This window comes from Epinephelus fuscoguttatus, linkage group LG8, assembly GCF_011397635.1.
Source record: "Epinephelus fuscoguttatus linkage group LG8, E.fuscoguttatus.final_Chr_v1".
Lineage (NCBI taxonomy): Eukaryota > Metazoa > Chordata > Actinopteri > Perciformes > Serranidae > Epinephelus > Epinephelus fuscoguttatus.
Window position 1 is genome coordinate 5,743,720 of NC_064759.1, and position 25,792 is coordinate 5,769,511.

At 43.2% G+C, this 25,792-nt stretch overlaps 1 protein-coding gene across 1 annotated transcript; it reads left to right on the forward strand.

Annotated features, from left to right (window-relative positions):
- Positions 1-225: 225 nt before the first annotated feature.
- myo1eb (myosin IEb) lies at positions 226-25,088 on the forward strand. The gene is made up of 27 exons (XM_049584753.1): positions 226-513; positions 3,028-3,165; positions 3,342-3,431; positions 7,742-7,836; positions 9,491-9,578; positions 11,126-11,215; positions 11,321-11,452; positions 12,440-12,574; positions 12,656-12,788; positions 13,360-13,556; positions 13,653-13,733; positions 16,279-16,365; positions 16,630-16,716; positions 16,907-17,074; positions 17,156-17,241; positions 17,329-17,410; positions 18,722-18,927; positions 19,007-19,151; positions 19,500-19,614; positions 19,729-19,898; positions 20,240-20,385; positions 21,156-21,302; positions 21,493-21,650; positions 21,730-21,804; positions 21,921-22,104; positions 22,371-22,546; positions 24,011-25,088. The coding sequence occupies exons 1-27, from the start codon at positions 511-513 to the stop codon at positions 24,085-24,087; spliced, it is 3,291 nt and encodes a 1,096-aa protein (XP_049440710.1). The 5' UTR covers positions 226-510; the 3' UTR covers positions 24,088-25,088.
- Positions 25,089-25,792: the final 704 nt, after the last annotated feature.

Below are 25,792 nucleotides of genomic sequence, written 5' to 3' on the forward strand. Positions count from 1 at the left end.
AAACCTTTTAAAATATAAATACATGAAAAATGTAAACCATTAAAATCTTCAATATTTTCTGGTTTCAACACTTTTTGTCCGTAAATAAAAAACATTTCTAACTTTGAGGTGAAAAGTTGTGACGTGTTTCCGTCTGCAGTCATACAGACTGTACTCCCGGTTTCGGACAGTTGGGAGCAGCAGAGCTCCAGCCGCTCTGTGTCAGGACTTCATTACCCAGAGTTCCGCAGGCAGAAGGAGGAGGAGGCGGGGCTCTACCTGCCCACACCTGCAGAGAGTTGAGAGACTGAAGACTGAAGGAAGAAAAACAGACAGAAAACATAGTGACAAGAAAATGTTGTTGAGATCAACAGAATCCGCCTGATCGACTCATCTGATCCGAACTGATCCGCACCGAGCTGACCCGGGATCAGTCCGAGTCCACCTGGATCCGCATCCACCTGAGACTCAGTCAAGATTTCTTAACATTTACCTGAAGCAGGAAGTGAAGCAGGAGGGGCAGCAGACAAGATGGTGAGTTCACTTTGATAACTTTACACTACAGGAGAGACCCGAACCTGGATCTGGTCCTGGTCCCGGTGCTGGTTCAGGTCCTGGTTCAGATCCTGGACCTGCTTTTGGTCCTGCAGGGTTCAGGTTTACTGTGAGACTCCTGCAGGAACAGATCCCTGATTAGGTCTCTGCTGTTTGTTTGAACTAAAACTTCCTGATCACAAATTTTCTTCTTCTTCTTCTTCTTTTTCTAAAGAAGTTTATAAAATAAAAAATTAAATGTAACTTGAAAATAATTTTAATAATAATTTATAAATAATTTATGATAATTATAAACTGACGTTTTTAAAAAACAGAAAGATTAATCTAAGAAAATATAACTTAATAAACAAAGACATTAAAAACTACATTTAAATAAAAATTGCAGGAGTACATGAAATGAAATAAAATAATAAATTATAAATAAATTTATATAAAAAAATAATAAACTATATAATTAAGATTTAAATAAATAAAAATCGGTCATTTTTCCTTCCTGTTACCATGGAAACCCTCATCATTACATACTGAGTTAATCAACCTGTGGCCCCTCAGATATGTTACTGAGACTCAGCACAGGAAGCCACGAGGGCCAAACATTATACTGCTTCCTATTTCATTTTCAAACTTTCCTTTTCTTATTGTTTTACTTTTTATTATTTGTTATATTACTTCACAGTTTTCTCCCTGACTTTATTTCCTGCTTTGGATAAACGTTATTGACTTTGTTGCAGCTCTCTGTGCAAAACAACATGTCAAACATATTATGATGTTTATTTATATACGAGTTTCTGTTTTGTTTTGTTTTTTACATGAATTTATTTATTAACAGCAGGTTTTTATGTTCAGTATGAAGGATTAATAAAAGTAATGATAATTATATTATTGTTATTATTATTATTATGACTGCATGTGTAACTTGACATAATTTGATGACTTGAGGCTGATTGTTTTTCTTTATGAAGTTTTAAAAAGATTTTACCATCTGAATGTTTTTATCAGGGGCGTAGCTCGATGCACACGCTGTCTCTGTGGGCCCCCTGACGCTCCTCTCTTGATCCGTCTCTCTCACACACCTTTTTATTTATTTATTTACAAAGTCAGTTTGTTTTCTTTCTGTCTTTCTTTCTTTTCTGAACCCTGGTTTTCCCTCTCTCAGTGAAATACATGACAGTAAAGTAAGCATCAACAGTCACTCCCTCTGCTCAAGTTGTGTTAGCACTTGAATCCTGGTGACGGGGTGGACCGAACCATTTTGCACCTTTTAAGGGGTGAGAAGGGCCTCAGAGAGCTTCCACTATTTTTTTTATACAAAATTTAGTCTTTCAACCAATTTATTCGGCCTATTTTAATTTAGTTACGGCACTAAAAACTTAAAAGTAAAAAACTGCCAATGAAGCCAAACTTAATTCCAGACTTTTCGAGGCCCCCCTCCATCTGGGCCCTCGGTAATCAGTCCCACTTTTCCTCCCTGTACGCCGCCCCTGGACAGTCGTCAGCACAGTTCAGCTCACTACTGACTTAATCTGACTGTACACACACACACACACACACACACACACAGAGCTCTACATGTCGAGGCGAACACGCCGGGGCGTCGCCGCTCCTTAACAAGATCCTACAGGACAGAAGGAATGCTGGGAATTCTTCAGGCGGGAGAGACGCGTCAACCAATCATACAGTGTGTGTGTGTGTGTGTGTGTGTGTGTGTGTGTGTGTTTGTCAGAGCTGCAGTGAAATTTCTGCTGAACAAACACTTGATAATAGTACTGATGCTGCTGTGTTTCAGTTTGCAGAGTCCTGCAAAATGTTACTCAAGTAAAAGTACGTCATCTTTACAAATATACTTAAAGTACCTAAAGTAAAAGTACTCCTTATTCAGAGTAATATTTATGATGTCATTGGTTTATATATAATGCTGATTACAGTTTTGATTCAGAAGTGTTTCTATAAATGTGTAACAGTATTTCTACTGTGATTAAATGAACAGATAAAAGCAGGTGTTCAGTTCATTATTGAAGAACATTATTATGTATTCGATAGTACAGATTAATACTGCGTAGCTGTGTGAACGTGATGCTTTATATTTTAAAAACACAGGACTGAACTCATTTATTATATTTTAGGTTTTTTTACAGAATACAGCTGCACAGTTTACATTGGTATCAAAATTAATAAAGTCATTTAAATATGTTAAATATGACTGAACTCAATTTAAAGCAAATAAAAGCTGCACAACTGGTTCCTGTAACATTCAGTATATTAATAATATCTTGTTCAGACGGCTGCTCTTCATCAACACGTCAGTGAAGTTCATTTAAAGGTGCATTAACTCATAGACACCACATTAATAAGCAAACACAAACTTACGTAAGTCATTTACTTTTGATTTATGAAACCTATGAAGTGGATCCTGGCAGCAGGTCGGAGGTCAGAGGTGATGAACATGTTGACGTGATCAGCTGACTGTCTGTGTGTTAATGCCCCGCCCCTCAGGGTAGCAAGGAGCGATACCATTGGCAGGCTCAGAATGTGAAGGTGAGCGGGGTGGACGACATGGTGCTGCTGTCCAAGATCAACGAGGACGCCATCACGGACAACCTGAAGAAGAGATACATGGACGACTACATCTTTGTATCCTCACACACCTTTATCATGTGTTGATATTTATTAACCCAGATTATGAGTCAGAAATCTGCTGACAGAAATAAGGAGACGAACTGAGAGAAAGAAAATGTTTGGAATATTCTGCTCCTGGTTTTAGTGGTTCTGGTTCTGGTTCTGGTCCTTGACCTTGTTCTGTCTGTCAGACCTACATCGGTCCAGTTCTGATCTCTGTGAATCCGTTCAAACAGCTTCCATATTTTGCTGACAGAGAAGTGGAGCTCTACCAGGGAGCGGTAAGACAACAACAACAACAACAACAACAACAACAACAACACACTCCTACAACAACAACACACTCCTACAACAACAATTCACACACACGTCTGTCTGTCTGTGTAGTTATCTACCTACCTGCCTACCTTCCTTTCTACCCAACTACTACCTACCCAACTATCTATCTATCTATCTATCTATCTATCTATCTATCTATCTATCTACCCACCCAGTTATCTACCTGCCTGCCTACCTACCTACCCAACTACCCAACTATCTACCTACCTACCTACCTACCCAACTATCTACCTACCTACCTGCACCCACCTGCCTGCCCACCCTACCCACTATCTGCCTGCCTGCCTGCCCACCTGCCCACCCACCTGCCCAACCATGCCTGCCTGCCCACCTGCACCCATCTCACCCTGCCTGCACCATCTGCCTGCCTGCCCACCCCTATCTGCCCACTGTCTGCACCTGCCTGCCTGCCCTGACCCAACTATCTGCCCACCTTGCCTGCCTGCCTCCTGCCTCTGCCCAGCTGTCTGCCTGCCTGCCTGCCTGCCTGCCTGCAACTGTCTGCCTGCCTGCCTGCCTGCCTGCCTGCCTGCCTATCTGCCCAGCTGTCTGCCTGCCTGCCTGCCTGCCTGCCTGCCTGCCTGCCCAACTGCAACTGTCTGTCTACCTACCTACCTACCTACCCAACTATCTACCTACCTACTTACCTATCTACCTACCTACCTACCTACCTACCTACCTACCTACCTACCTACCCACCCACCCAACTATCTACCTGCCTGCCTACCTACCTACCTACCCAACTATCTACCTGCCTGCCTACTGTACCTACCTACCTGCCCAACTATCTACCTACCTACTTACCTAGCTACCCAACTACTTACCTAAACTGATAACCTTTATTGTTTTTTATAAACTATGCACTCATTCTGAATTTAATGTCTGCAACACGTGGACAGAGGCAACAAAAGACTGTGAAAGTGTTAGTTGTTCACAATCAAGGACGGCACAAGTTTTACAGCTCAGTAACAAACAGTCCAACAGTTTGAGATCAACACGTCTCAAAGCACAACTGCAAAAACTTTTCACCATCTACAATCCGTAATATCGTCAAGAGAGTGAAAGAATCCAGAAACATCTCTGCACCTTAGAAGCAAAGCTAGAAACCTGACCTTTGACCCCTCAGACGGCAGGAAGTTAAAACCAGTCTGGGCTAAAGAGGAAAAGGACCATCCAGATTGTTACCAGCTCAAAGTTCAAAGCATCTGTGATGGTGTGAAGGTGTGACTCTGTGAAGGCTCCGTTAACGCTGAAAGGTACAAACAGGTTTTGGAGCAACATATGCCGCCATCAAGACGACGTCTATTTCAGGGACGTCCCTGCTTATTCCAGCGAGACACTGAGACGTGTTCCAGCAGCGTGGCTTCGTAGTGACAGAGTGTTGGTACGAGACTGACCTGTCTGCAGTCCAGACCTGTCTATTGAACATGTGTGGAACAATATTAAATGCAAAACACAACAACAGAGTCTCTGGACTGTTGAGACAGTGGGAGAGAATTTGACTTTCAAAACTTTGAACAGTTCATGTTCTCAGTTCCCAAACACTGAGTGTTGTTTAAAGAAAAGGTGATGTCACACAGTGGGAAACATGGCACTGTTACAGCTCTTTTAAAACATATTGCAGGCATCAAATTCAGAATGTTTGGACTGTATCGAATCGAATATTGAATATAGGTCAAAAAGATTTGCAAATCATTACATTCATTTTATACACCATCTAAACTTCAGGGTTGTATATTTGTCAGAGTGACTATAGTTATGTATTTTTCATTCGTTTCTATTTTTATTTCATTTTTAATATTTGTTTTGAATTCAATTACGTTTCCAGAGTGGGTTTGCTCATTTCAGTTCAGTTTGTATTGTTTAAGAATGTTAAGTTTTAGTTTAGTTCTAAGTTCTTTTGAGTCTAGTCTAAAAAAAAATTCATACCCAGTTTTAGTTGCACTTTAGATTTACTTAAAAGTATACTATGCAGGATTTTCCTTAGACATCAACAACACACAGACTTATACTGAAGTAATCCCTCTCATCGCCAGAAAGAACTCTGCAAATATAGCAAGGTGAAGCTCCAAACTGGAGTGGATCTGGGGTTGGCTTTTCGCTGGCGAGTGTATCTGCAGACAGTAACTGACAGTCCTGCATAGTATACCTTCAGACTCTCATACAGTACAGGCCAAAAGTTTGGACACACCTTCTCATTCAATGCGTTTTCTTTATTTTCATGACTATTTACATTGTAGATTCTCACTGAAGGCATCAAAACTATGAATGAACACATGTGGAGTTATGTACTTAACAAAAAAAGGTGAAATAACTGAAAACATGTTTTATATTCTAGTTTCTTCAAAATAGCCACCCTTTGCTCTGATTACTGCTTTGCACACTCTTGGCATTCTCTCCATGAGCTTCAAGAGGTAGTCACCTGAAATGGTTTTCCAACAGTCTTGAAGGAGTTCCCAGAGGTGTTTAGCACTTGTTGGCCCCTTTGCCTTCACTCTGCGGTCCAGCTCACCCCAAACCATCTCGATTGGGTTCAGGTCCGGTGACTGTGGAGGCCAGGTCATCTGCTGCAGCACTCCATCACTCTCCTTCTTGGTCAAATAGCCCTTACACAGCCTGGAGGTGTGTTTGGGGTCATTGTCCTGTTGAAAAATAAATGATGGTACAACTAAACGCAAACCGGATGGGATGGCATGTCGCTGCAGGATGCTGTGGTAGCCATGCTGGTTCAGTGTGCCTTCAATTTTTAATAAATCCCCAACAGTGTCACCAGCAAAACACCCCACACCATCACACCTCCTCCTCCATGCTTCACAGTGGGAACCAGGCATGTGGAATCCATCCGTTCACCTTTTCGTCTCACAAAGACACGGCGGTTGGAACCAAAGATCTCAAATTTGGACTCATCAGACCAAAGCACAGATTTCCACTGGTCTAATGTCCATTCCTTGTGTTTCTTGGCCCAAACAAATCTCTTCTGCTTGTTGCCTCTCCTTAGCAGTGGTTTCCTAGCAGCTATTTGACCATGAAGGCCTGATTCGCAGTCTCCTCTTAACAGTTGTTCTAGAGATGGGTCTGCTGCTAGAACTCTGTGTGGCATTCATCTGGTCTCTGATCTGAGCTGCTGTTAACTTGCGATTTCTGAGGCTGGTGACTCGGATGAACTTATCCTCAGAAGCAGAGGTGACTCTTGGTCTTCCTTTCCTGGGTCGGTCCTCATGTGTGCCAGTTTCGTTGTAGCGCTTGATGGTTTTTGCGACTCCACTTGGGGACACATTTAAAGTTTTTGCAATTTTCCGGACTGACTGACCTTCATTTCTTAAAGTAATGATGGCCACTGGTTTTTCTTTAGTTAGCTGATTGGTTCTTGCCATAATATGAATTTTAACAGTTGTCCAATAGGGCTGTCGGCTGTGTATTAACCTGACTTCTGCACAACACAACTGATGGTCCCAACCCCATTGATAAAGCAAGAAATTCCACTAATTAACCCTGATAAGGCACACCTGTGAAGTGGAAACCATCTCAGGTGACTACCTCTTGAAGCTCATGGAGAGAATGCCAAGAGTGTGCAAAGCAGTAATCAGAGCAAAGGGTGGCTATTTTGAAGAAACTAGAATATAAAACATGTTTTCAGTTATTTCACCTTTTTTTGTTAAGTACATAACTCCACATGTGTTCATTCATAGTTTTGATGCCTTCAGTGAGAATCTACAATGTAAATAGTCATGAAAATAAAGAAAACGCATTGAATGAGAAGGTGTGTCCAAACTTTTGGCCTGTACTGTATATGTACATTAGGGTTGCAGCAGTATTTCAGTTTCAAGGTATACGTTGATATAAAAGTTGGCGGTTATCGTACCGTGTACATTTGCTTATCTGCGATACTGAAAAGAAAAATGCAACTGGACGGAGAATGTCCCCTTTATTTCAGTTATTTTCAAAGGAGACTTTTTACACAAACTTCCATTAACAAAAAAGAGTTTCACGTTTCAATTATAGTGATAAAATGTTTGTTCAACCAAAAATAACTCTTCTGTTTTCATCCTTTTGTCGCTCATTCTGACTGATAATAATATAAATTCTGTAATACAGTGAAACTGCAATATTTTTGTTATTGTACCATGAAAATCTCATACCTCTCTAACCATAATGTACATACATGAAACTGTTAAACTGGATGATGTTTTCACTGTCTGGATGCTTAAATTTAAACTGTTTTTGAACGTGAACATGTTGACCCTCCCTTCAGGCTCAGTATGAGAACCCGCCCCACATCTATGCCCTGGCTGACAACATGTACAGGAACATGATGATTGACAGCGAGAACCAGTGTGTCATCATCAGGTAGGCGGGACTTTCACAGCTTAACAAACAACGACGACAGCTGTCAGTTTTTCTAACATTAACAATTAATGAATGATTTGAACCCCAGGGTGGTGGAGCCCTTCTGTGTGGAGTTTGCATGTTCTCCCCGTGTCAGCGTGGGTTTCCTCCAGGTGCTCCAGCTTCCTCCCACAGTCCAAAGACATGCAGGTTAACTGGTGACTCTAAATTGTCCGTAGGTGTGAATGTGAGTGTGAATGGTTGTCTGTCTCTATGTGTCAGCCCTGTGATAGTCTGGCGACCTGTCCAGGGTGTCAGCTGGGATAGGCTCCAGCAGGATCAGTGGTTATGGAAAATGAATGAGGATTACTAAACATAAACAACAACATCAGTGCCTTGTTCAGTCATTGACACTGCACAATCTGGTCTTGTCTACAAATCCTGTTCCATCAGGTGTATTCAGGGTGGTGTAGCCATAATAGCCCAGTTTTCAAAATGTCTGCATGTTATTCCTTTGGTCTGAGACAAAAAGGTAAAAAGTATCAGTGAACATGAACGACTCTCTCCCAAATCCAAAAACTAGAGTGCTGAACTCAAACTTGTGATATCACAGTGTGTAAAGTCTGGAGCTGCTCCACAGGCAATGAATGGTGAAAGATGATCTAGACGATAGTGAGAGCAGCCACGTGGAGCGTTCTAAGTATACGGGTACATTATCTCTGTCAGAGCTAAGAATCGAATAAAGCTCATTTGGGTATAACAAAGAAAACAAAATCAGGCTCCCATTCATTGTCTGTGGAGCAGCTCCAGACTTATACCCTATGATATCACACGTTTGAGGCTTACTTCTGTGGTTTCTGTCTGTCAGAGAGAGCAGCTCATGTTCTCAAATGTTGATTGAAGTTTCCAAGGCTACGGAAATAACACTGGAATTCTTAATTTGGGCGGTGTTCGCCTTTAACGCTGAAAAACTGTACAGTTATATCAGATTTGATTAACAGCCGCCTGGAAAGACACCTGCTGTCAGAGTGACATGCTGGCTTCACAGAGCTCGGAGAAAACAGGAAAAACAACAGAAAACTTAAGCAGAAATGAGTACTGAGAGAAACCTGCAGAACAGGCAGCACCGGAGGAAGTACTCCGATATTCTACTCAAGTAAAAACTCACTGAGCAAAGTGGTAAAACCATACTGTTATATATTTTCATTCATGTCTTTGGACTGTGGGAGGAAGCTGGAGCACCTGGAGGAAACCCACGCTGACACAAGGAGAACATGCAAACGCTGCACAAAAAAGCTCCCCCACCTCGAGTCTGAACCAGCAACCCTCTTGCTGTGAGGCGACATTACTAACCACTGCACCACCGTGGCATCTATTATTATTTTATATGTATATATAATATTATTAAACAATTATTACCAATGCTTTGAAACATAAGCAGCAGTTAATATTGCAGCTCATTTTAAACACTTTATATTTTGTTGTAACACAGTATCATCTTTTTGTGAAGTAAAAGTACCTCAAATTCGTACTTGTGCACAGCACTTTAGTAAATGTTGCAGACAACGATGTGAACACAAACATAGAGAATTTTGGCACAATAAGATTTCTGTCTTCACACCTGCTGAAGGTGAATTAATGTGTTGACACTGACGATTCTGATGTTTCCTGTCAGCGGTGAGAGCGGAGCGGGAAAAACTGTCGCTGCCAAATACATCATGAGCTACGTGTCCAAAGTGTCCGGAGGAGGAGACAAAGTCCAGGTCGGTATGCAGAGTGCTGCTCATGGTTCTGCTCATAGTACAGCTTGTGGTTCTGGTAGTTTGGGCTGCAGTTACTCAGAGTTTAGGTGTTTGAATCAGAATCCAGAGAGAATTATTTAGATTGGTTTAGGACCTGCACACATGCGTGTCTTTTAACTGCCTGGAAAACATGAGGTTGGGCTCTGGTGCTTCTCCTGTGCCTGTGCTGTGCTATCTTTCAAGAGCGCAGAGGAAGTTTGCATCCGTAGCCCAAGCAACCATAACCAGCATCATATCATAGCCTACGTACCACAGATCCTGAGTGCAGAGCTGATCGTCTTCCAGGCACTGTTGAGTGGGGCACAGCTGAACACATTTTATTTTTTATTTTATTTTACCTTTCTCCTACAGTTGCACCAAGAAGTGGCAGAGGTGATATGTAACAGCGTACCTCATGGGCGGGGTTAATTGTAACAGGCAGAGGGTTCGCTGTTACACGAAGTGGAAAAGTTTGTTTAATACAATGAATTCAATTCTGTCTATATACTGTAGGTTGATACTGTTTAAAGATCCATCTATGATAGATATCCAAACATCTGTACATCCCTCGTTTAACCACCAACGCTTCATGAATGGAAAGATCAACACATAGACGGATACATTGTGTGTGTGGATATTATATATTTTTCTCTTTTCATTCGAGACAGCTTGCTGTTAGTCGATCGTTGATATTCAGTGGTTGGACCGATAGATGGACACAGATTGGGTAACCTAGATCCACATGTCAGCCTCGCTACAACGAACCCTACTGTGTGGAAATGTTACCAAGCCCAGCTAACACTTGCTGGGAGTTGGTTATATAATTCAAACAATGCTATGTCTTAGGCAACAAGACAGTTATTAAGATGATATATAGTTAGAGTCATGACTTACACAGACAGCTCAGGAAACGAAAAACAAGTACGACAAAGAAATGTAATTATGTTGGCTGAAAACACTCTTTGTCACTGAACTCCGCTGAAACACGTCCAATCTCTGTGGAATTTTGCAGGTCACTGTTTGGTAGTATTGTGGTCAACTGGCTGGATGCACGAAAGGATCGACCCTGTGTAGCCACTTAAAAAGTCTTGTTACAATTTACCCTGTGTTAGGAGGTAACCAGTGTTCCCATAGGCCTAAAATATTGCCCGTAGGACAGATGTGCCAGGTACTCCTGCAGTAAAATGATCAGCTACTACTCCGTATTTCTCACAGGACGGATTTTAGCTGGCTGTGATTGGTTGTTTCTTGGGCTGATGCGCTCCAGAAGTTAAACTCTGTTTATCTCAGGGTGCAGCTGTCACACGCTGAAAAATGAGCGCTCAGAACGCTTGCACATCCCGGCGGTGTTGCTCTCACTTTTGAGCGCGCCTTCCGTGCATCCACGTTAAAAACAATGAGTTTAAGGGCACAAAAAATGCAGCATGTGTACGGGCCCTTATATCTACTGGTATTGTTATTACTGCTGTTGCCATGGTTACTGCTGCTCCTGCTGATGAGTGTGTGTGTACGTGTATGTGTGTGTGCAGCATGTTAAAGACATCATCCTGCAGTCCAACCCTCTGCTGGAGGCCTTCGGCAACGCCAAGACGGTCCGTAACAACAACTCCAGCAGATTTGTGAGTATAAATATATTCATACAGATTTATACACAGCATATAAACAGTTAACAGAAGGCGACTAATATACACAACTAACACGTGTACACACTCTCCTCCTGTCAGGGTAAATACTTTGAGATCCAGTTCAGTCGAGGAGGAGCTCCTGATGGAGGAAAAATCTCCAACTTCCTGTTGGAGAAAAGTCGAGTAGTTTCACAGAATCCTGGAGAGAGAAGCTTCCACATCTACTACCAGGTGCTGTAATGCATACTGCAGTTACTGCAACATGTATTAACATGCACTGCAATGTCTGCGTAAATAAGCACAATAACATCTGCTGACATTTAGTCTGATTCTGATTTATTTGGTACCCGTTCCTTCTCAGTATCCCATAGCTTCCTCTCCCTATTCCATAACGTTGCTTCCTCCCCTGATCCTGTCGTATCACTTCCTCTCTTGACCAGTTGGGTCGGTTTCCCTTCCAATAGCATCGCTTACTCTCCCAGTCGCATGGAGTTGCTTCCTCTTTCTAACCCGTCAGGACGAATCCCTTTCAAATCCCATCGCTGCCTCTCCCAGTCCTGTCAAGTTGCTTCCACTCCCATTACGTCATGTTGCCTCCTGTCCCGATCCCGTCAGATCATTTTCTTTATCAACTCTGTCAGGTTGCTTCTTTTTGCAATCCTGACAGGTTGCTTTCTCTCCTAAACCCATCACTGACTCTCCAGAAACCATCAAGTCACTTCCTTTACCAACCTTGTCAGGTTGCTTCCTCACCTGTTCCCAAATGGTTCCTTTCTCTCCCAGTCCTGTTGAGTTGCTTCCTCTACCGATCCCATCACATCCTTTCCTGATCCTGTTGTGTCACTTCCTCTCTTGACCAGTTGGGTAACTTCCCCTCCCAGTACCATTGCTTCCTTTCCCTATCACATCAGGTCACATCCCTTCCCGTTGCTTCCTCTCCTGATCCTGTCGCTTCCTCTCTTAGTCCTGTCCAGTTGCTTCCACTCCCGATCTTATCATTTCCTCTCCTGATCCCATCGCTTACTCTCTTATTGCCTGCACTCCCTCTCCTAATCCCTTTGGTACTTTTTTCACCATCCTTGCACTTCTTCTTCGGATCCTCTTTGTGTCCTTTGTACGTAAACAGAAGAACCTGTGTTGGTTTTGATATAACAAGTAAATGTTTTTCATAAACTGAATGCCTGCAACCTCTCTGTGACCTTTGACCTCTGTCCTCAGCTGTTGGAAGGGGCGAGTGCGGAGCAGAGGGAGAACCTTGGGGTCACGACCCCCGACTATTATTTCTACCTCAACCAGTCAGGAACCTACACTGTGGAGGACATCAACGACAAGAAGGAGTTCTCTGACACTATGGTCTGTCTGTCTCTCTGTCTCTCTGTCTCTCTGTCCGTCTGTCTGTCGACCTGTTTGACTGACTGTCTGTCTGTCCATCAGGAGGCGATGTCAGTAGTGGGTCTCTCTCCTGAGGATCAGGATTCAGTTCTTCAGCTCGTTGCAGGAATTCTTCATCTGGGAAACATCAGCTTCAGAGAAGAAAACAACTACGCTGTGGTCGAAAGCCAGGACTGTAAGATACTACACAATATACACAATAAAAACTACACACTACAACACATTCGAGGTGATAATATGGAGTCAAATAAAAGTCAGTAAGGTGGTGAGTTCATGAAATAAAGTTCAGGTGGACGCAGGATGTGAACTCCCTGATATAAAACTCATATTGAGATCATTTAGTGTAACTACACTCCCTGAGGATGTCATTATCTCTGATCATTATCCATCCAGAATAGAGAGAAAAGACGCGGCAGAACTCGCCTGAGAGTCGCCATGTTTTTAAGTTTTCTTCAGTCTCAGACAGTAGTCCGGTGATAGACGTCTACATGGTCACACTGCAAACAGGAGCTGCTGGTAGATCGTTCAGCTCGCTTTGAAGGGAGGCACTTTGACATGTTAACAAATACACACTAAACAAACACAGATGTAGCTGTAGCCTGCAGCTAACTCCCTGTTCTTGGATCCATGAAGGTGAGAACCATAAAGAGAGAATTAAACAGACTAAAGATTTTGAGTGAATTATTTTAACAGACTTCTTGTTGGGTCTCTGATGGTTAAATGGTCTTCGTCTGTCTTCCCGTCAGTCCTGGCGTTCCCATCCTTCCTGTTGGGGATCCCTCAGGACGGCCTCTGCAGTAAACTGACCAGCAGGATTATGGACAGTAAGTGGGGCGGGAAGACCGAGTCCATCGCTGTCACCCTGAACACCGAGCAGGCCTGTTTCTCCAGAGACGCCCTGTCCAAAGCTCTGTACACCCGACTCTTCGACCTCCTCGTTGACGTCAGTTGCTTCAACACTCCACACACACTTTGTTTTATTTCACACTTTGTTTTATTCTGTGCTGATAAATTTAATTTGTGTGTGTGTGTGTGACAGTGTATTAATAAAGCCATGCAGAAGGACCAAGAGGAGCTCAACATCGGAGTCCTCGATATCTACGGTTTCGAGATCTTCCAGGTATGAATACACACACTTGTTTGTTCTTCACTACTTGTGAGGACCTTCAGTCACTATGTTTTCATGCACACTAATATTCCACTGTTATTTCGAATATGAATAGGTCATATAGGAGCGTTCTTTGGACATGTATACAGTGCGTGCAAAAGCAAAGTGTTTTAAAAGCTGCAGCTGTGATGACAGGCAGGTGCTTCGGTGGACAGTCGCAGAAGTACGAGCTAGCTATACTGTAGCAAGACAATGGAAATCACTGACATTTCCAAAGATTTTTTCATATTTTGACAATTCAACAATTCAATTCAACATCATCTGATGTTCGGTGGAAATGCTATCCCAGGCCCAGTTTTTATTCTGCCTGTCGAGTAGCACTGTAACAGGGTATTCAGACACCAGGATCATCAGCTCCTCCATCTTGTCTTCTTTTGCTTCCATGATTCCCGCTATTTAATCAGCTGGGCAGGCGGCAACTGCCAGAAGTCAAGCAAAATCTTGACATGTCCACGTGGGCGGCAACTGCTTCTTACCCCTACTGCCATGTTAGAAACCGCTTCCCCTCTGCTGCCTTCCCCTCATTAAATGATTTACCAGGAGTTACGGTGTGGCGGTGTGAAAGCCCCTTAAACTGCGAGTCTTTACTGTAGTTTGTGACGCACAGCCTCTTGCCTGTTTAAGGTGTGTTTTCTGCGTTGTCATGGATACGTTGTACACAAACCAATAGCCAACAGTTAGCAAGGCTGAAGTAGAGACGCCTGTCCAGAAGAAAAGCAAAGATTTGTAGTCAGAAGGAGAAACACGCCTTCTATTAAACATTATGAAAGACTTGGATATCAACAGGTTTTTGGATATGAGCAAATATTGCAATGCCGACCTTTTTTAAAGGAGGTGGTTGGAAGGAGTGAAACAGGGATGCTGTGGTCACATAGTCGAACAAGTCCGCCGCCAGTAGGAAAACTTTTTCATAGTTTGACATGATAAGTGACATGTTAGAGTGTGTTAATCGCAGCTGCATGTAAACAAGAATATTAGTGGAATATTTATTTTCATTTATCATGTAAGAGGCGTAGTAGAAATATTGTCAGAAATGGGAATATGCAAATGCAGTCACTGACACAATAAGCTCTCTAACACTGAATGTAAACCTGATTCTGAACCTAAAAACAAGATGAAACCTCCAGGCAGCACTTTGAAAATGTGACAACTGGACAAAATTTTCTCAAGTCTCAGAAAGGACGAAAACTCTGAGCAGAACTACAAGTACAGGCTCAGATAAGGGTCAATAATGTTTTGCGTTTATGAAGTCTGAAAATGTTGTGCACCAGTGAGTTTATACCAAGATACACACACACACACACACACACACACACACACACCTGTTCATAAAACTGGTAGCGCACCTTCCCTTGAGGGTTGTTGAATAGCATTCTGGGAAATGTAGGAAATTGCTAGAAGTAGAAGAAGCATTTTGAAGGAAGTAGTAAAAAAGTACTTTTCTCTCTCTTTCATTTATTTTAATAATATGCCAACCAAAGTGTGTGTGAGTGCTGACACCTGCTGGTGACATGAGGTACTGATCCTCTGCGGTCAGCTGGTCTATGACTGTATTACAATCAGTGGATGTCAGTCAGTACGTGTCGGTAAGTTTGGTGAAGCTGGTGAGATGCGACATGGAAGCTAAGCAATCTGCTGCTGTAGACGAGGGCAGCAGCAAAATGTATTTTAGCCACCTGAAAAAAGTCCCACTTAAAAAAAAAACTAACATTTTAAGTGTGCACTGTATTGAGAATATTTTCACCATTTTACCATCATGTCAGACAGTGATTTCTGTTGGGAAATGAAGCCATCATGTCGCACTTTTCAACACCAGACTCCACTGACAAAAACAGTGATTTAACATTATGAAACACAGGAGCTGCTGGTCTACGGCTGCATCAATCAGTTAGTTTGTTGTGTTATTGCGTGACTTTGGTGTTTATTAGGGTTAGTTTGGATCCGCCGAAGTCACACAATAACACAAAGTAACTAACTGGTCGTAGCAGCGGTCGATCAGCAGCTCCTGTGTGCAGCGAGCTAGAATTGGTGTTTTTCTCAATGGAGTCTGGTGGCTTTGAGGAGACCATAGATGGAGAACTGAAGCTGTTATTGGCCTCCCTGTTGGAACAGGCTCTCTGACGGAGAGGTAGAGCGGTGACAACTCTCAATAAAGCATCAACTGAGACTGATTTTGATTTTTTAAGGTGAGACTTTTAGAGGAGGCTAAAATACATTTTGCTGCTGACCCCCGTCCACAGCAGTACATTGCTTAGCTTCAGTGTTGGACTCCAGTCTACTTCTACCAACTGGGGCTTGGTGACCATCTACTGTGGGTAATACCCAGACTACAGATGAATACCTCATACAACCCCATTTCAAAATATCCAATCTATTCCATTATTTGATTGATTGATCTGATTTTTAGTCTGCGGTGACATGTGAATTTCCCAAGTGTGGGATTAATGAAGTTTATCTTACGTTATCTTATCTCTTAATAACTTGTGTTCTTTTTCAGCAAAATGGCTTCGAGCAGTTCTGCATCAACTTTGTGAACGAGAAGCTGCAGCAGATTTTTATTGAGCTCACACTGAAGGCAGAACAGGTAATACACCATGATGTCATCACAGCATGATGTCATCACATTAATTATGCCTCTGATGTTCGTCCTAACCTGTGACTCCATCAGTGTTATAAGACAAATCTCTGGTTTATTTGCTGTAGTTGTTGATTGGAATGATTTTTCTTGTCCTTTCTACTTCCTGTCTCCATGTTCTTCTTCTCTCCTTCTGATCCACAGCTGCCTTTTTCCCTTCTGTTATCACAGCATATCAGAATAAAAAGATCTAACGTGTTTCTGTCTCTGCAGGAAGAATACGTTCAGGAGGGGATTAAATGGACGCCCATCGAGTATTTCAACAACAAGGTGGTCTGTGACCTCATCGAGTCCAAACTGGTGAGTAAACAATCAGTCAGGAACCATTTCCTTCGTTTGTCTTCATCATATAAAGTTAAAAACAAGACAGAATTATCAGGAACATCAACAAAAAAACAAGACTGAAGATGCAATGAAGACAGAAATACAGTAATTAAAATATAAATAGAGCTCTGTTTTTTATCTCATCATTTCTCTGACCGTTTCCCAGAATCCTCCTGGGCTCATGAGCATCCTGGACGACGTGTGCGCTACAATGCACGCTAAAGGTGAAGGAGCAGATCAGACGCTGCTGCAGAAACTTCAGGGACAGGTGGGATCCCACGAACACTTCAGCAGCTGGAACAGAGGATTCGTCATCCACCACTACGCTGGGAAGGTACGCGGTTCACCTGTTACTTGCTCAGGTGTTCACCTGTCTGTCTGTCTGTTTATAATCGCCATCTGTCTGTCTGTCCAGGTGTCATATGACGTCAGCGGTTTCTGTGAGAGGAACAGAGACGTTTTATTTAATGACATCATCGAGCTGATGCAGAGCAGCGAGTTGTGAGTACTCTAAGTGTGTGTATGTGCGTGCGTGCGCTTGTGTGATGACCTCTCGTTGACCCCTGTCTGTGATGTGTTTGTGGTCAGTCCGTTCATCAAAGCTCTGTTCCCTGAGAACCTGGAGGCCGAGAAGAGAGGGCGTCCCACCACCGCCAGCAGTAAGATCAAGGTGAGACAGACGCAGTGACCGACAGATGGAGACTGAATGACTCCACCTTTCCTCTAACGCCACCCTCAGGACAAAGTTAACATGTTTAGCTTCACAGCTGTTAAAACTGTAAGAACAGAGAAATCATCTTTGTTCAGATTGTGGCCGTAATGACGTCTGCAGCCTGTAGGGGGCACTGTAGACTTTCAGAGAGTGTTTACTTAATATAATGGCCTCAGGTTGCCGATGTCAGACTGTTTTCGTCAACATGTTCTCACTCATATCTTCAAATACGACAGCTTGGTCAGTGGCCCTACGCTTCAAACTATGACGCCCTAGGTTCCCAACTAGCGTCAGCTTTGGATGTGTCAGTCACCAGAAACGTGGGGTTAGCCACCAACTCTACCGTAGCATAAGGCAACTAAACCACTTGGTTAGCTCTGGTAAAACTGTGATGGTTTAGGTTTAAATTACTGTGTTTGTTACAGTAACTTAATGAGTTTGTCACTTGACGACTCTGTCATGTAAAGATCCCGTCAGGTAGCATGTGCCTAAGTGTCCGAAGAAACTGAACAGTGGTCTTTTAGGTAAAAGTCTAACCCACCCAAGTTTGATGCACACCACCCTTTCCTCTCGTTCTACTTGGACATTCTACTACGATGTTGCCACAGATGGGATACATCGGAGTTAGCTGACTGCCTGTTGAATCTTATACAGAACATCTCGTGCACTGTTCCAGGCAAGGGGTCCAGATTTGTCCTTCGTCATTAGTTCGAAGTCCACACAGTTTAAAATATGCAGCGTCATATTTGTGATCGGCCATGTTGTCATGCTAGTTTACTGTCTCTGTCAAGTAGCTGTCTGTTAGTCACTCACTCTACAGCAGGAAACGGCACTTCAAAATAAAAGCTCTGAGCCGAATATTCACTGTACGTCAAAATAAAGTTTGTTTTTTTTATTAACTTGACACATTCGTGAGTCACTTGAGGTCCATTCAGAATGGACCCATGACCCACTTTTGGACCATGACCCACCAGTTGAGAACCACTGATCTTACGTTAGCTGTTAGCAAAATGTCCGCAATTTGGCCATTGTTATGGCATTCATTGTCAGTATGTATTTGTTTATGTTTCACAAAAGGTTAAACTGAGCCATGCCAAACAACAATACAGGGCTAGTAGTTTACAGCTGTGATGGTGGTCCTGGGTTGGTACTTGCTATCAGCCAATTTGCCTGTTCAGGAAACAGAATTAGTATCAGGAAGGAAAAAATGGTGTCAGACCATCTGTGGTTAACGGTGCTAACAGGCAAAACTGACCCGTCTTCTTTTAGAAACAAGCCAACAGTCTGGTCCAGACTCTGATGAAGTGCACCCCCCACTACATCCGCTGCATCAAACCCAACGAGACCAAACGCCCCCGGGACTGGGAGGAGAAGCGGATCAGACATCAGGTGGAGTACCTCGGCCTCCGAGAGAACATCAGAGTCCGCCGCGCAGGATACGCCTATAGACGGGTTTTCAACAAGTTCCTACAGAGGTCAGAGGTCAAAAAGAGTAACATCCTGCACACCGTACTGCTGCTGCAAACATGCTGACATGAGACTTGTGTGCTGCAGGTACGCCATCCTGACTAAGGAGACGTGGCCTAAATGGAGAGGCGAGGAGCGTCAGGGAGTCCTGCACCTCCTCAGCTCCGTCCACATGGACCAGGACCAGTACCAGCTGGGCAAGAGCAAAGTCTTCATCAAAGCTCCAGAGTCGGTATGAAACACTCACACACAGGAAGGACAGCTCAGGACGGGGTGTATCCTGCTGTAACGTTTTTCAGTAAAGCTTTCTGTTAACACGAACACTGAGGTTCAAAGTAAGCAGACCCTCGACAGAACCTCCTGATCATTAGACTAGACTGTAGGGTTTTGTTCTGGGGCCAGTTACACAAAGCACCTTAAGTTTGCTCCTAAAGTGTGACACTTAAGACGAAATACCTCGCCAATAACTGACTGGAAAGATCCTGTTGCATTAAACCTGGAGCAGTCATTGATTAAAAGGGCTCAGTCCATTGTCTCTGTCTTCTCTTTATGTTTGTTGTCTCTGTTTGTCTCTCTGCAGCTCTTCTTGTTGGAGGAGATGAGGGAGAGGAAGTATAATGGTTACGCCCGGGTTATCCAGACGGCATGGCGGAAACACATCGCTGTCCGCAAGTACGTGAAGATGAGGGAGGAAGGTAAGACTGTCTCTCATAAGTGGGCTGAGGAAGCATCACGTTTGACTTCTGTTTGTGTCTTGGACATGGACATTTTGTCTTTCTCTCTCCTGAATGACCCTCTGTTTCTCCCAGCCTCTGACGTCCTGCTGAACAAGAAGGAGCGCCGCAAAAACAGCATCAACAGGAACTTTGTCGGTGACTACCTTGGGACGGACAACCATCCTGAGATCAGACAGTTTGTCGGCCGCAGAGAGAGGATTGACTTTGCCGACGTCGTGGTGAAGTTTGACCGAAGATTCAGGGTAAAAACAGCAATGACAGCTAATCTCACAGCAAAATCTTCACCCCTCCTCCTCAAAGTCGACAGTGTACTACTGCTACTGATACTCCTTAAGGGCAGAGTTAAAGATGAATTCTAATTTGATGGCTCCCCAGTCACATCTGTTTCAGAGAAATCAGTCTTTGAGATGCTGTTCAGTCAATCATTCAGGAACTTGAGGTTCAGCTTGCTAGTGTGGCCAAGTGGATGTTTCAGAGATCTCTGTTCACTGCTGCTCAAAGTCAAGTCTGTTTATGTTTTGGCCACAAATCCCAAATGTGTACACTTCCTGTTTGAACACTTTCTGTTTCTGTTGTTCCGCAGTCCGTGAAGCGGGACCTCATCCTGACCTCAAAGTTCCTGTACCTGATCGGTCGAGAGAAGGTGAAGCAAGGTCCAGATAAAGGTCAGATCCAGGAGGTTCTCAAGAGGAAGATTGAGCTCGACAAGATCCAGTCTGTTTCCCTGAGGTACACCACCAGAACCAGACCAAGAACTGGAACTAGAGCCAGTCCGGTTCAGTTCAGTTCGTTGCATGTTTTAATGGTTATTTTTGTGTTTCCATTGTCAAAATTGTGGATACTAACAAAAGAATCGCTCCAGTTCATCCTGTTTTTTTACCTGTCTTTTGAGGTACGTAGCACACTGATCTGATACTAAAACACTGCAGTCCATCGACTGAACAGTGGCAATAAACACTCCAGCCTGTTCTTTTTTTGTCCTGAAAATGTCGCGCAACCCCGATCACAGATGATCAGCAGGGTACAGACCTTCCTCTGCATTGCTGATGAAGCGGCAATACAGCAAGAGCTGTGTGGAGCGGTGACACAACTGTTAACATCTGCAAACAACCCCGCCTATATTTAAGAGTACTGTCTGTGGTACTCTGACCCACATGTTCTTTGTTTTACCCAGAATCAAACCAAAATAAAATTAAGGCCGTGAAGTTAAGCAAATCAAGTAAATATAGTGGTTCGGCACTTTAAGAAATTCTCTTATTTTTGCATTTTTGCCAAGAGTTACAGAACAATATTGTTACCACTGTGTTAAAAATCCAGGCCGTGGCTAAAAACACAGACAGGTTGTCACAGCATGTTGTAATTGCACCCAACTCGAGGCGTGATTAACTCAACACTTAAACGTTGGCGCTTAATATTAGTTGACTCTGATTGAAGACGGAGGTTTTTGATGCACATCTCCTGCTGTTTCTCAGTGATTTTGTTTTGTGTTTTTCCTTCAGCACTCTGCAGGACGACTTCTTCATCATCCACGAAGAGGAGTACGACAGCGTTCTTCAGAGTGTCTTTAAAACCGAGTTCCTCAGTCTGTTGGTCAAACGTTACCAAGACAAAACCCAGAAGAAGCTGCCGCTCAAATTCAACAACCTGTCAGTACCGTGACTTTTTTATTTTGTTTAACTCAGATGTTAAAAAATACAAACTTGTCGTTCTTTACTTTTGTGCTAATTTAAGTACTTCAGAAAATCAACGCAGCTAAAATCGAGTCTGACAGCTGTGATAGTTTTCTAAATTAAATTGAACTATAACTCTATCCCTCCGTCTGTCTCCATCCTCCAGTCTGGAGTTTAAGGTGAAGAAGGGTGGCTGGGGTCCTTTCAGCTCGTCAGGGTCCAGACAGATCCAGTTCCAGGCAGGTCAGGGGGACGAGGCCGTCCTGAAGCCGAGCGGGAAGGTCCTGCAGGTGTCAATCGGACCGGGTCTGCCCAAAAACTCCAGTAAGTTCAGACCTGACTCACCACATATTCTACCACAACGTCCTGTGGGCTCCCCTCACTTCCTGTCTTTGATTTGTAGGACCGACGAGGAAGGACAACCGCAAGAGTCGCTACATGGGCCGCCAGGCTCCGCAGTCCAACCAGTACAGCTCAGGTACCAGAGAACAACCTCTGAGGTGTCAGGATGTCACTGCAACTGCTGGTTCATATATATATATATATATATATATATATATATATATATATATAATTTGTCTTTTTTTCCTTCAGGTCCTCGCTCCAGAGGGGGCGGAGCTCCCAGAGGCTCCAGGTCCTCCAGAGGCTCCCTGATCAGGCAGCAGTCCAGCATGGAGCAGCCGACTCTGCCCCGCCTCCAGAACCAGCATCGCCGCAGCAACCAGGCCCCACAACACGACATGGGCTTCATGAACGTCCCTGAGCAGGGCGCCGCAGGGTGAGACCACTGGGAGTAGTGTAGTCAGTATAACTAACTACAGCAGTATAGCCAGTGTGACCAGGGTCACCAGTATAAACAGTATAACCAGTAACTTAGTGTTGCTAAAGTCACCTCACAGGACTAAGAAAGGTTTAAACTGACCTGCACTCCAGAGCATGTCGGTAGCAGAACCTGCTGCCCTTGGACTGGAACCAGCAGCTCTCCAGTCACACCAGTAACTTTTTTTCCTCTGGGCCACTGTAATCCCTGCGTGTTGCCTGCAGGTTGCAGCGACGGCGTTCAAAGGAGGTGAAGCCTGTTCCTGGAGCAGGTCGACCCAAACCGGCTCCAAAACCGAAGCCTCGGTCCCCACAATGCAGAGCTCTGTACGCCTACGATGCCCAGGACACCGATGAGCTCAGTTTCAACGCTGATGATGTCATCGAGATACTCACAGAAGGTACTGCTGTCAGTGCTAGAAACACTACTGTAACTGTTACTTTTAATACCATGACTACTGGTGCTGTAGATTCTACTGTTAGCACTACAGTTAGCTCTATTGTTAGCTCTACTGTTAGCACTACTGCTGCTGTTACTAATGACATTGCTACTGCAGTATTACCTTTATTACTACTTCTACTACTTGTAGTTATACTTTTACCAGTTCCACCTACAGTAATGCTACTATTCTACGACATCTAGTACTGTTGCTCCTTATAGTATGACTGATTAATTCTACTTCTAGTACTAGTTATTTTAGATTACTACCGCAACTACTTATAGTACTAGAACAAGCGAGCATTGCCCGTTTAAAATGTCTCCGTCGTCGTGCACGCCCAGCTGCATCGTGGTAAATCCAGTTTAGCAGCTTCCTTAATTTTGTCCTCCATTAACGCGAGTAGTGGCAAAATACCTCGATAGCATCATTAATGTGGTCTGTAGGATCTGTAGCGGTCGCCATTGTTGCTATCCTCACCAGTTACCCACCGGCGCACAGCTTGACATCAGCGTGGCGCTGATTGGCTAATCGCTAGACCCGCCCCCACCCCCGGCTTTCATTGGTCCGTCCATCGTTTGGACGAGATAAATCGCAAATTCATTGCAGTATGCCAGACCAGAGATGCAAGCCTACTCAGTTGAGTGGGCGGGGTCTATGGTCTGGAACCAGGCTAACAACTTTGACCATCACTTTAGTCATACATACACTTTTAGTAACGAGTGGATCAAGTGTTTATATATATTAATTTCCACCAGATTATGTGAACTGCGTATTTTCTAATCCTCACTCAGAGAAAAGAAAAGCATCACAGAGCGTCGTTCCTGTGGGCTACAGCAACACTAAACCCCTGAGCTTGCCTGAGAAGGACTAAATGCACAAAGCTGCTATTTTTAAATATCCCATGGAGAGAGACTCTCACTGCAGCCTGTTCTGTTTTGTTCTGAAAATGTTGGCGCGCAGCCTCGTTCTGTGGACGATAAACGAGGTGCAGACTGATAAAGGAGGAAATACAGTGAGTGCTGGACGGAGCAGTGAGTGACAACAACCCCGCCCACATTTAAGAGGACTGTTTGCGGTGGAAACACTAGGGTCTAGGTACCATGTCTGAAGGGTTACTGTTGGTTCCAAAGGTACCATACTGACAGTGTTTGGTGGAAACGGGGCTAAAGTGCGTCTTTCTGGTGTTATAATACCAACAAAGTTGTGTGTCTGTCATTCAAGAAATGATCTCACATCAGTTGCATGTACTAGCCAGATAGTAGCTGCATGTTTCAAATGGAGACCAAAACCAACTGATGTGTAGAATAAAGTGACAGTGCAGGTAACTTACTGACTCGTACTTGCAAAGCTGATCAAACGGACCAATCAGAGCTCTTCTTGTGTCCTGTAGTCCTGACACATCCTCTGTCTCTGTACTCTCTGCAGATCCCTCAGGTTGGTGGTTTGGTCGCTTGCGGGGCAGAGAGGGGATGTTCCCTGGTAACTACGTGGAGAAAATCTAGACCTCCTCTCCAGGGAGGTCAGAGGTCACCGACCTGCTGCTGCAGCTGGGGTCAGAGGTCACCAGAACTTTCAACGCATCAGCTGACAGGAAACAGGAAGCTGATTATTGAATATAACAAGTTAATTCATAAACAAACGCACATATGTTTCAGTCAGCATGACGACAGCTGTCAGTCATCCAGAGGTCAAAGGTCAGGGTCTGGTGCCACCACCTGCTGACTGCGAAGTGTCCCTGTAACGTTGTGTACAGTCAGGTCAAACGTCCCCATTGCGCTGTGTATAGTCAGGTTAAAGGTGCCCGTAAAGCTGAGCATTGTCCGATTAAATGTCCCCATGTCACTTCAGTCTCTTATCATCTCTGACGGTTTTCAAGCAGCAGACCGATCAAATTTTACATCAGTGTTACCATGGAAACCCAATAGGAATATCAGTATAGAGTTGTGGCAGCGCCCCCTGTAATCTCCAGTGTTTACTACAGCCATAATATGAAAGTGTTGACAGAACAAACACCATACTGAAAACATTAGCAAATATGTTCTAACAAGGAGAGAAATGAGAAGATGAGCAGAAAGAAAACGTCACTTTAAAATAAAAAATATATAATAAATCTTTTATTTTTCTGAACATGTAAAATGTGACTGAACGTCACTGCCAATGAATCTGCAGGTTTTATTTCTCTGATCCAAAGATAGAATAAACATTAGATAGAAAAATAAAGTTAAATAAATGAATGATGATTAGAATTAAATAATGTTCTATACTTACCAGCCTCACAGATTATTAACACGTCAGAGTCTGTGTGTTTTATGTTTTATAGAATTTAACTGTAATGTTTTAGCGCAGAGGATCATCCAGCTGAACCTGGAACAGCCAATAAACTGACATTTCAGTACAAACCTGTCTCAGTACCCGAATACTTCGAGTACCTGTTCACTATTTTCGGACATTTTATGAACCAACTCCTTGAAAAAATATAAATAAAAGACATTTCTAAAACTGAGACCTGTTTATTAAACTGTGCACTTCTTAATCGTTACTAACAATTGTGTTTTATCTAAAATGACCAGCTGGTGGTAATCGCTCACCACTCCCTCACACACACATTCACACAGAGGATGGGCTAAGGGGCAGGAATAGTAGAAACTACATTACCCAGAGTTCCTTTAGAGGGTCGTGCTGCTTTCAAACACTAAAGGAATTGTGGCAATTTTCACAATTTAAGAATGTGGTCTGGATTTATACAGCCTTCAATGTCTCTGCGTTTTTAATCTTTATTCTAAAATGTTTTGAATTATGGATTTGTTTGCCCTAAACACGTTAAGTCATAACATTTTGAGAAAAAATACCTGGTATGATATTATGACAAATGGTTGCATGGGAAAAAAATGTGTTGACAAGTAATCTGACAGGATTTTTCCTGCTCCCTCCAACCAAATATTGATATAAACATCTTGTAAAGTCCCGACTTCAATCCCGCAGTAATATGTTGTTATATTAAATTACAACTTTCTTTACAGTTTTACTTTGTTTTACAAAATTGCGACTTTACTCATAAATATTTGACTTTATTTTATATATTTGTTTTTTTCTCTGTGGTTGTCCTGGTACTCCGTCATATTTTACAGCACACGTTAATGTAGTTTAATGTTCAGAATCAGCTTCGTTGACTGTGTATATCTACATATGCAAGGAATTTAACTCCAG